This window comes from Zonotrichia leucophrys, chromosome 12 (genome assembly GCF_028769735.1).
Source record: "Zonotrichia leucophrys gambelii isolate GWCS_2022_RI chromosome 12, RI_Zleu_2.0, whole genome shotgun sequence".
Classification (NCBI taxonomy): domain Eukaryota; kingdom Metazoa; phylum Chordata; class Aves; order Passeriformes; family Passerellidae; genus Zonotrichia; species Zonotrichia leucophrys.
In genome coordinates this window covers 16,004,957-16,016,504 of record NC_088182.1, presented here as the reverse complement: position 1 = coordinate 16,016,504, position 11,548 = coordinate 16,004,957, and the positions used below count along the sequence as shown (strand labels likewise).

The following is an 11,548-nucleotide window of genomic DNA, read 5'->3' as shown; positions in this document are numbered from 1 at the left end:
GGGACTGAGCCATGGGGACTGTGCCATCACACCCAGCCCTGGCAGGACCTGCCACCCTGCCAGAGGCACCACAGACCACTTGATTTTGGGGACCCAAGGAGCCTCTTCCCTGGGGGCACCACAGCAGTGAGGGGGCAGCCATTCCCTCCCAGCTGGTGGGGACCTTCTGCCATGTCCCCTCCCCATGGGGGCTCTGCTGGCTGCTGCTGGGATGGTCACTTGTGGGGAAACACCATCCCAAGACAGGCAAATGTTTCCCCAAATTGTTATGAATTTTAGAAAAAGTGAGACAAAGAGTATGCAGCACTGCTGCAACATGGAATGCTGGAAAATGAGTTTTCCATTTGACAACAAATCCCAACTATTATTTATATTAGTTATATTATTTATAAGAAATGCAGAGGCCAGACATGACCTGAACTATCGCATTTTGCCTGAACTGATGTAACCCTAATAAAAAGAAGGCAAATACCAGCATGCTGCCATGGAGCCTGTGAAGGTCCTTCCCCATCTGTGGGCACCACTACTGACAGAGGCACAGCTCAGTACCACGCCAGCCTGGGGCAGGGTGTGGTGCCCGGGATGCTCAGAGCTGGATGCTCCCTGAGCACTCACCTCCTGCTCCTTTGCCCGCGGCGCCTCGGGGAGTGCCTGGCTCTCTTTTCTCTCCACCTCTTGTTTGGGGGTCATGCTCTTCCCCTTTGGAGCGACGCTCTCAGGAGCTCTGGAAGGCTCCGGGGCAGCTTTGGGCAGGGGCTTTTCCTCTGCCGGCACCGGGGGCTTCTTTTCTGCTGGCGGTGGGGGCTTCTTCTCCGCTGGGGCAGGGCTCGGGGTCCTGCCCTGCTCAGCAGCGCGGAGGCTCCTGGCGGGCGAGGGCTGCTGCTCGGGGGGCGCTGCCTCGGCGGGCACGGGTGCCGGCGTGGGCGCTCTCTGCTGGCCGGCAGCGGGCGGCTGGTGCCGCGGGGAGCCGCTGGATGGAGGCTTCGGGGTAGGCAGTGGCATTGGGGCAGGGTCGCCGAGGCTCCCTTCGAGCAGCCGCTGAGTTTGGCAGTTCAAGCACAGCCATTCGTTCTTCTGCAAAAGAATGGAAGGAAAAGTTCTGTTGAAATTCTGGGAGCTTCACCCCAGCAGGGATCTCATCACGGAGGAGCTCTGCTGGTGGGACACCTGGCAATGGTGCAGAGGATTCGGCCCCTCCAAACCAAATAACCGGCTGTGGAGGGGCATGCAGCGTCATAGCCATACCCTGCAAACCATCCACATCCAGCTCCAACCCATCCCTACCCTTGTCCAGAACCCAGAGATGTCCAGCCAGAGGTACCATGGCTGCAGCACAGGGATTGCACACTCTCCCCCACAACCCCTCAGCATCACCAGCTCTTTCATTCTTCAGCCTTGTGGTATTTCAGTTTTAATGAAATTAAACAATCAAAGGCATATTACTACCGTAGCTTAACACTTCTCAGCTCCTACAGCTCCTCTCTCTCTCTGATTTGTTTTCTTTGATACTATAAAGGTTTAATAGCATAATCATAACACTTATGGCTCTTTTTTCTAGGTTAACAAAAATACCGGCTACACAAGAATGCCAGAATTTCCCAAAGATATTACCCAAAGTACATGCTGTGCAGGAAAAGAACAAGACAATCTTGTCTAGTGAAATTCTCAGCAAGAGCTGTCGTTTTATGGCCTGCAAAAAGCAGAGGCAAGCGGGGCTGTGAGTGGCAGAGAGCCCACAGGGCTAAGGCAGGGGCTCTGCATTAAGAGATCAGAAGCACTTTCCTCCCCCAGGTCGCCTAAGGGCTATTTTTACCCACCCAGGAATGTCCAGGAATAGGGGCCTGACATTCCCTTCACTTTAGATGTTTCAGCATCTTAAATCTCTTCAGTTTTGCTGCTAACAGCACAGTATGCTCCAGGTTCTTTTCCCAGACTTCCCCTTTGCTGCTCCATGGCTCCCAAAGCTCAGGGTGGCCAACCTCAATGGGTGGCTGGCCCTGAGGAGCTGTCATGCTGTCTGAGAGGTGGTCTTGGTCTTCATCTGGACCAGCCTGGGGCCAGGGCTGTGTGCCCTGGGATCCCAGAGGCCATGGTCTGCCTGGAGAAGATTGGGTTCATCAAAATGACATTGAGGAAATAGCCTCAGGTTGCACTAGGGGATGTTTAGATTGAGTATTAGGAAAAATTTCTTCACTGAAAGGGCTGTCAAGCACTGGAACAGGCTGCCCAGGGAAATGGTGGAGTCACCATCCCTGAAGGGATTTAAAAGATGTGCAGATGTGGTGCTTAGGGACAGAGTTTAGTGGTGGCCTTGGCAGCGCTGGGATAACAGTTGGACTCCATGATCTCAAGAGTCTTTTCCAACCTGAACAATTCTGTGATTCCAATCTATGACTCTAAATCCCATACCTATGGGACAGCAGAACTGTGACAGCCTTGTCATCTGCATCCCAGGAGTCTCCAGGTTATGATGAGATGCTGGGGATGCCTTGCAGCTGGTGGTGGCCAGGAGCAGCAGGGACACATCTTCACCTCTGCAGCAATCCAGCCCAGGAGCAGCCATCCAGCCCCACGCTCTCCAGGGAGCACAGGGGCAGGATGGCTGCTCCTGCAGGGAAGGGGCAGGTGTAAAACATCCTCCCACACCCAGCACCCTGCAGCAGCCCCTGCTCTTCACACAAACATCTTAAGAATACATTAGGGCTTTGGAGGGCCATTAAAAAAATCCCTTTCAGCACGGTAATATTTAATTACTGCTTAATCAAAGAGAAAGTCTAATTAAGGGGCAAGTGCAGCCTATTGTATCTTAATGATTGCATTTGTCTTCTTTTATTTCAGAACTCATTCCCGTGCCTCTGAATCAGATCTGCTTGCCCCACTCTGCTCTGTAATTATTCCAGAGCGCAGAAGGAAATGTGATTGTGTGACACAAATTGAAACCATGCCTCATGGAAATACACGACCTTTCATTTTTCATTCAGCAATCCCATTTTTCTTTGCCAGAGCTCCCTCCCTGATGCAGGCAGTGAGGGCAGGGCACAATGCACAGGGGATGGGTTGGATGTGCCAGGGCAAAGCTCAGCTCAGTTCCTGCCCATACCTGTCTGCCACAGCACCACACCAGCTCCCAGCATGGTCCTGAAGGAGCTTGAGGAGATCAGCTTGCCTTGAACTACCCAGCCTGCCTCACTCAGATCCTTTACACCCTCCCTGAATGGGGCATTGGATATCCTAATGATGTCCCAACCTACCAAACTTTGGTGACTGGGGAGCTCTGCATATGTGATGGGCACAACTGCTTTTGCCCTTCCAGAGAAAAATTCAAGCCAGAAAGACCATGAAGGCCAACACTGGCCTCCAGTGCTGCAGATGCTGAGTGCCAATCAGGTCCCCTTCAAGGAGCCCATGGAGAGGCAGGTGTGATCTCATCAGCACGAGGCTTAGGGCTCCTCCACAACCAGACATGCAAAGTACTAATCTATTCCATGGGGATGCCCATCCCTGGAATGGGCATGATCAGGCTGGATGGGGCTTTGAGCAGCCTGGTCTAGTGGAAGGTGACCCTGCCCATGGCAGAGGGGCTGGAATGAGATGAAGGTCCCTTCCAACACAAATCGTTCTATGGTTCTATGATCTGATGTCTCCGCAGGTTGGTCTGAGGCTCCTCCCTGAGGTTCCTCCCAGCTGTGGCTCTGCAGCCATTCCTCTTGGCAGCTGCCCCAGTTTGAGCAGCTCACCCTGCCATCCTGCTCTCGTAGATGTGACAGCTCGGCTCTTCATGGGACCGCACTGGGAAGTGGATAAGGGAACAATCTCTATTAAAAATAGCTCTGCCAAAAAGATTGTAGAGCTCCACTCTGAAATGCCCCTCATCTTTCAAAGCAGGCAGGAAGGCCAGGGTACAGAGGGAAGGCAGGAACCAAGGAAAGGCAAGCAGAGAAGGTCCTTGGGCTTTGCCAGCTGTGAGAGGTGCCTGCCAAGCCCCAGAGACACTCAAATCGAGAGACTGGCATATGCTGAGTTTGCATTTTCTCTTACTGGCTTTTCCTTCAGCACCTCTGGGATCTTACATGCTGAAGAGACCCTGCTGACAGTCCTGCACCCTGTGCCTCAATCTGAACCCCTGTGGAAAATCACTGTGAGGTTGTGGCACAAAAGCAGCAAAGGGACAGCTGAATTTCCCTGAGCTGTGGGAGAGCCCCATGCCTGTCACAGCCAGTGCCACGTGGAGCTGTGTGAGCACAGACCGTGCTGCAGCAGCCAGCGCAGCATTTGCCATCACAGCTCACAGGGGCTGCAGTGAACGCTCCAGCAGCAGCAGCTGTGAGCTGCCCAGCTCCCACAGGCACATGAGGGACAGAGAAATCCTGCCCACGGCAGCTGCGGGAAGGTGGAGGCAAGCAAAGCTGCCCATGCCAGGGGGAATGCCTCTGGTAAACCATTCTGAGCTCTTGGGTCCACCTTTAAGAGACCTCTGCAGCCCCATCAACCCCAGCACTGACACCTGTCATGTGTGTGAGGGCTAAATCCCAGGGGGATTTAGGATGTGGGGATGCTGAAGCTGAGGCCCCTCCCAGCCTTGCGCCGGTGACAAACGATCCGTCCCTCTCCCGCAGCGTTATCAGCTCCCTCAGGGTGTTTGTTATCCCACAGCACCTCTGCTCCCTCTCACGGGGACTGGCTCTGGAGCAGCTTCCTCCTCCACATAACCTGGCCTCAAGCATTTCCCAGAGAACACGGCCAAGGGGATTAAGCTGCCCCTGAGAAAAATGCAAACATTGGAGGAGCGGCTGCTTTGCTAACAGCTTGTAAATCCCCATTGAGATTAACCAGATCCCACGAAGATAATAATAATTAGGCTGTATTTAGTGCTTTACATGACCAAACCCGTGGATGCCCAGGAAGCCAGGGTGCCCCTCGTTGGGGTGGAAAATGGGTAAGGAGCTTATGGCAAAGGCACAGCAGCTTCTGTCTGTCTCCACACTTAAACATGCTGGAAACCTTGGCCCTGATCAGGGCAGAGATTGGGCTTTGCTTGGCACTGAGGCTTGCTGCCTTAGAACTGTGGTGGTGGCCATGGGGGGTTTAACCAAGGGGAGCACAGTTATGGGGAGCTGGGGCTGGTGAAGGCTGTGGAATGCAGGGAAGATGGGCAACACTGCTGGGATGCAGAGTGGGCTCCAGGCAGAGGAAAGCATCAATAATTAAGGAGAGGGATGAAACCAAAGTGTGCCTGAGATGCCATCTGAAATGAAGAGGCGCTGGCACGGCAGGGCACGCTGGAACACAGCCAGGCAGAGGAGGGGGGTGAGGCCACTGGGGGCTGCCCAGCCCAGCTGGTTATCAGCTTACAGCCTTTGAGGGTCACTGCCCTGATTCCTCGGGCTCCCTGCTTTCTTTGCATCCAAAAAACTGGGATTTCCAGAAGAGTCACAGGAAAAGTGGGTTTCTGGAGAGACAATCAGTGCTGCTGGGGTCACAAGAGGCAGGACAGAGCCCTGGGGGCAGGACATGAGGGACTGAGGGAAGGCAGCTTTGTTTAAGACATTGCATCTAAGTGGGAATGGCCATGCCAGGTTTCACCTGTGCACCATGAGAGTGGCATCATGGTTTGGCCACAATTGCTGCCAGCTCTGCTGAAGGGGCAGTGAGTGCTGTGCCCATGGCTGCCCCTGCTCCCCCTGGGGTGGGGGGTCAGCAGCGAGGGCTGCAGGGATGGGGTGTGCCTGGCTCCCCAGAGCTCCAGAGCGGGCTGGCAGGGGGCCACAGCCCTGCTGGCCAACCTCCACCGGGTCTTACCCTGCAATTGTTTCAATTTACTAATGGGCTACAACAAAACTGTAATTAACAAAAATAGAAGTCTTCCTGCATAATTCTGGTCAACGTTACCACTTGGCAAGTTAATTAAATGCTCAATTCCCCCAGCGCCGCTGGGTTTTTTTAATGATGGAGCCAGAGAGCTTCAGCATCACAGTTAAACATGAATCCTCTGCTCAGTGACTTGGAGGTCTGAGAGGCTTGGTGGGAGCCAGTGGTGCCAGAAGCTTCCCAGCTTCCCCAGTCAGCTGCTGGTTACCAATCCCACCATCCCCATCAGCCCCTAGGCCCTTTGGCTCAGCCTCTGCAGTGCCTGGAAGATGCTCAGCCATGCTCTTTATCCCCACACAAACTGCTCCCCACAATCTGACCCCTGGGACTCTGCCCAGTTACTTATGCTCTTCAGCATCATTTTACACAAACAAAACAGTATCTATTAAAATAGTGGGACAAAAACCTGTACAAAGTAAGACAAGCAGCATGAGGTACAAGTATCTCGCAAGCCAGATCTCATCTCCCAGCATTAAATGCAGTGAATCTCACCAGAATATTTCATTTATTTGCTGACAAAGTACTGTGCAGGGCTCATCACTGTGACAGATGGATGCCTGGAAAATATGGAAAACACTTCTGGTATCTGAATCAAGATCCAAATTAACAAGAACCTCATAAAATCACTTCCCAAGCCCTCTTCTCAGTCCCACTAGCAGGAAAGCTCCCTTTAGGAGGGCTCCTGACAAGCAGACACCTTTCTCACACCCTCCCACGGCAGAAATGGGGGCATCTCACTGTGTGATCCCAGTTCCCTAACACTCTGCATCCTTGTGCTAAGAACACTGCAGCTCTGACCGTGCTGTGCATGGTTTTTAGCACAGTGTTGGAGGAAAGGGACTAAGTCCTGCCTGATCACTGGCTGCCAGGGCTGTTTCAGACCCACCTCAGGCAATGCCAGGGCTCTGCCTGGCAGGTTCCTCACCTTCCAGGTGCTCCTGTGCCCTTCCCTCTCTCAGCTCTCTCGGCCAGCAGCCTCCCCAGGCAGCCCTGGTGCTCACTCATTCCAGATGCCAATGCCTGAACACTGGCTGATGCTCACTCCCCCTTGGATTCTGCCCATTCTCCCAGCTGAACTCTCCAGAGCCCCCCCAAATCCCCTCCCCACACTTCTCCAAGCACCTTTGACTGAGCTGCCACAGTTTTGGGACACAGTGGGGGAAGGGGGGTGTGCTGACCAGTGCCAAAGGCTCTTCTCTGGGATTCTGGATTACAGAGGGGAGGATGTACAACAAAATCTGACATGGGGATGTTCACAAAGGGTGCTCTGAACAATCATGTGCCATCAGCAGACAACCACAGGCCTGGTTTTCCCTCCACCCCAGCCCTTATCTCTCCTAGGAGGCTGAGGCAGTGATGGGATTTGAAACGAGGGCAAGGAAACAAAGCGTGCGCTGTGACGATGGAAGCACCAGAGATCAGGAGGAGAGATGGAGCACACAGAGGAGGTGCTTGTGACATCTGCATCTGGGGTGGGAACACACCAGAGGCAATTCAGGTGCCCCAGTACCAGGAAGGCACTGAGACCAAGGGAAACTGGGGGCAGCATGCACAAAGGGGCATCCCTGGGGAGAGCGTGGGGTTGTGTGTCCCACACCACCACTGACAGCCACCTCCAGCACAGACAGGGCAGAAAGTGCAGGGTACTACCTTGATTGTGCCTTTGTTTGCTCTAAAACTACCTCAAAAACCCACTCAAGCTAGATGCAGAACTGTCTGCATGTTTGCTAATGCACACATGCTAATGCAATGCTGCTTCTGAAGCTTAGCATGTGTGTAGATGCAAGTAGATAGATAGATAGATAGATAGATAGAATCTGTAAACAAAGAAGCACTAAAGGGAACTCCCAAGCAGTGGTCAGCAGAGCAGGTCGTGTCTCTGGAGCCCAGTGGGCACACACTGACGCCTGCCAGGCTGGGGGAGCAGTGGAGCTCCCCAGCATCCCTGCCCTCACCACTCCCACCAACGCCACAGCTCCAGCTCCATCTGCAGGGAAAGGCAGAGAGGGGACTGCACACACCTCGGGCAGCTGAGTCTCCTCAGCTGCCAACTGCTCCACACTAATTGACTTCATTACCATCAACTGGGCAAGTTTTAGCACAACCCCGGGCTTGCAGATCAGCTCCCCTGAAAGCCACCACAGTTATTTCAATCCCTTGCTATTTATAGCATTTGACTAAGCCACCCAGTGATGTGTTTTCCAGCAACAGACTATTCTTATCTGTTCCTGTGGCCTGTCTCAGGCTGATGGAGCTGATGGTCCCTCCCCAGCTCTATTTTAAATGTGTGTGATGTATTGATGGCCTTCACACTGCAATAATGTGATTAAAAGCAGCACAGGGTAATGAGCTCGTCGGGATGAGCTCTGCCTCACAGGGCCTGTTTTCTGCCTCCCATCTGCTCCACTTCACCCCTTCTCTGTGCTGGGACCTCTCTCAGGTGGAAAACAGACACAGAAGGAGAGGATGGAAGAAGCTGCACACAATGGCTGAGCACTGGAGCTGCTGTCAGCATGTTGGGAGAGGACATGGGCAGAGGCATCTCCGAGCCCTGTGACAGCTGCAGGGCAGAAAGATGGTGTGTATTGCACCAGTGCTCCCTCCCCAAATCTACCCAGAGGGGACCTGGAGCAGTAGCAGGGTGGCAGCTCCACAGCCCATCCCCTTTACTGGCACCATGGAAAGGGGAAGGCAAGCAGAGATGGGCAGCCAGACAACAGCCAGGTGCCAAAGTGGCCATCCCTGTCCTGTTCCTTGTCTGTCTCATCCCAGGGATTATGCTCCCTGCTTTCCTGCAGCAGGGATGAACCAGCCCTGCGCAGCACAGCCTGGGGGTCAGCAAACCAGCTCCCATGGGGCCTCCCACCCTGCAGCTCCATCCTGCACACAGCCAGCGCAGGATTATTGCAGCTGAAAGTCTCTGACTGATGAGTAATAGCAATGCTACCCTCTGCCTGCCTTCGAGGAACAGCTGTGCTCTTGCCAAGTGCAGCTTAGTGCGCTGCAGCAGCCGCGGCCGGGCCGGTGACAGAGGGGACAGCGCCGCTCGGCTCTGCGGCCCTGGGAGCTGCACACGGGGCTGTCACACCCCGGCCACCCCAACCACCTGCAAACCACACTGGCCATGACCTCGGCTCAGGGCATCCCTCCTGGGCAGAAGTGGAGGTGGAATCATAGAATTATGGGATTGTTTAGATTGGAAAAGAGCTCTAAGATCGATTCAAACTGTTACCCCAGCACTGCCAAGGCCACCACTAACCCAACGTCCCAAGTGCCACATCTGCATGTCTTCTAAATCCCTCCAAGGGTGGTGATTCTACCATTTCCCTGAGAACCCTGTTTCAGTGCTTGACAAACTTTCTGCAAAGACATTTTTCCTAATAACTAATCTAAACCTCCCCTAGCACAACTTGAGGATGTTTCCATTATCCTAGCACTTGTTACTTGGGAAAAGAGACCAACCCTCTCCTGGCTACAGTGTCCTTTCAGGTGGTTGTAGAGAGCTGAAGTTTTCCCCTGAGCCTCCTTTTCTCCAGGCTGAGCCCCCCCAGCTCCCTCAGTTGTGCTCCAGACCCCTTCCCTGCACGGCTGCCTGCTGCAGTAAATGGATGGACTTTTTGGAGTGCTGACCTGTGGACAGGTATCCTGCTCTGCTGTCCCCTGGGCTGTCCCAGGGCTCCCAGCAAGCGTCCTTCCCAAATCTGCCTTGACAGAAGCTGAGGAAAATGCCACCAACTTTTCCATGTTGTCAGGAACTATGGTGTTAGTCAAGCTCAGATTACTTTTTGATATTGTTATTTCCCTGTTGGACCCCAAAAATATTATTCCCCAGAACTGCGAAAGCAGCTCACCTTGACTGACCCAAATGCCAAGGGGCCAGTTAGACATCCCATTTGGGACATCTGGCTGGGACCCCAGAATAAAACCCAGCTCTGGCATCCAGCAGCTCCCACCCTGGAAGCTTCTCATCACCTGCATCCCTGTGTGGCCATAGCCACGAGCCAGGCTCCCCCCTGCTCATCCCTGCCCATCTTCCATCCCCTCCAAAATTAGGGCAGCTGCTGTGGCAGGAAGCACCTTCTGTATTTTTGGAGCTTGAAAAAAAAAAAAAGAAAAAAAAATCTTTTTTGAACGGCAAGAATGTTTCTAAGTCAAAGGATTTAAACTATTTTGCAATCAAGGAAGTGTATTTCCAAACGAGCTGAAGGCGAGAGCCTGGGTGCTGTGTGGGCTGTGTGAAGGGGCTGCTAAAAAAGGGTACACAGCTGTCCAAAATTTGGAAACCGGTGCTTTTGCAGAATATTTATAGACATCCCTCCCCACTCAACATATTTCCTTCCAGTTCATTAGATTAAAAAAAAAATTAAAAAATAATCAGTAAGATATTGAGGAGAGCACTTTGATGCTTTTGGTTTGTCCAGAAGCGATGGGACAGATTGCCAGGGCTGTGGGTGAGCATCCACTGCCCTGGGAAGGGCCTGCTGAGCAGCAGGGTCACTGCCATGCTCCTGCACTAGCACACACATCCAGAAAGGAGCCAGCTGCCTTTGGGAATGGGAAGCAGAGGTGCCAGCTCCCAGCAGGGCAGTGGTGGTGGAGATGAACATGAGTGGAGTGGGTTTCCCTGGAGATGGTGAGGAGGGGCCATTCTCTCTGTTACTATCAGCCACACCCATCTGCACCTGGTCACCCCTCAGCACTTGGGTCCAAATTTCACATTTCACCCTTGATTTCCCACAGTTGCCACCACTGTGTAGCAGCTTTAACACTCATTTATCTCTGCTGTTATTTCCAGTCTGGATGTGCTCGTGTTTTTTCTTGGCCATTGGTTATCACCACACATCTTCTGCTACCTTGACCATTACCTGATGTTTCCTTCTGCAATGAGCAGGTGGAGATAAAACTGCCCTTGGCATGGGATGGACTCAAGATGGAGCATCTTTCCAGAGAAGTGGGAGAAAAGTCATGTCCAGGCTGGACAGCTGGAGGTGCAATGATGGGAGGTGACACGTGAGCATGTGCTGAGTATTTAAGAAAAAGAAAAATAGGAGGAACAAGAGAGCAAATCTGATGCTGAAAGCAGTTTTCATTTTCCTTTTCACTGAGCCTTACTATTCCTCTCTGTTTCATCTCAGAGAAAGAACTAAATTAACTACCAGCTCAGTTCCGAGAGACTGGATCCAAATGGATGAAGTATTAAGAAGATTTTCTGTTCACAATAAAATCCAGGCAACAGTATTAAAGCAGCAGAGGGTTTGGTCTGCTTTTCACAGATTAGCTATGGCTGTCCCAAGGACAGCAAGCTCTAATTTTCCCATTTTGCTCCAACGTGACATTTATGGAGCTGTCTGGATCATTCACAGTCATGGCAGACCAGACTGGGAGAACCATCATCTAACCATGGAGAAGAGAGGAACACAGCTCTTGTTCTCCTCCATGCCCAAGCTCCCTGTCCCTTCCCACCCACACTCAGACCAGCTGTTCCCAGCACAGCCTCCCTGAGGGCTGCTGGGCTCCTGCTCTGCACTGCCAGGGCTGCACCCACCGAGAAGCTGCATCTCCTCAGCAAGCTCCAGTGCCACCCAGCACAGCAGCCAAACCCACGAGCACTGAGCCAGGAGTCTGCTTTCCCCAAGTGATAACAAAGTAATATATTGTTCATTTTTGTCTGAATCGATCT

At 52.8% G+C, this 11,548-nt stretch overlaps 1 protein-coding gene across 4 annotated transcripts in view; it reads right to left on the bottom strand.

The window, feature by feature from the left end:
• The window catches only part of BSN (bassoon presynaptic cytomatrix protein), an 87,291-nt gene that overhangs the window by 13,181 nt on the left and 62,562 nt on the right, over positions 1-11,548 (bottom strand). For all 4 annotated transcript variants that reach the window (XM_064724476.1, XM_064724477.1, XM_064724479.1 and 1 more), the window contains exon 4: positions 616-1,074. In XM_064724476.1, coding sequence (XP_064580546.1) covers positions 616-1,074 — 459 coding nt within the window. The remainder of the gene's footprint in view (positions 1-615; positions 1,075-11,548) is intronic.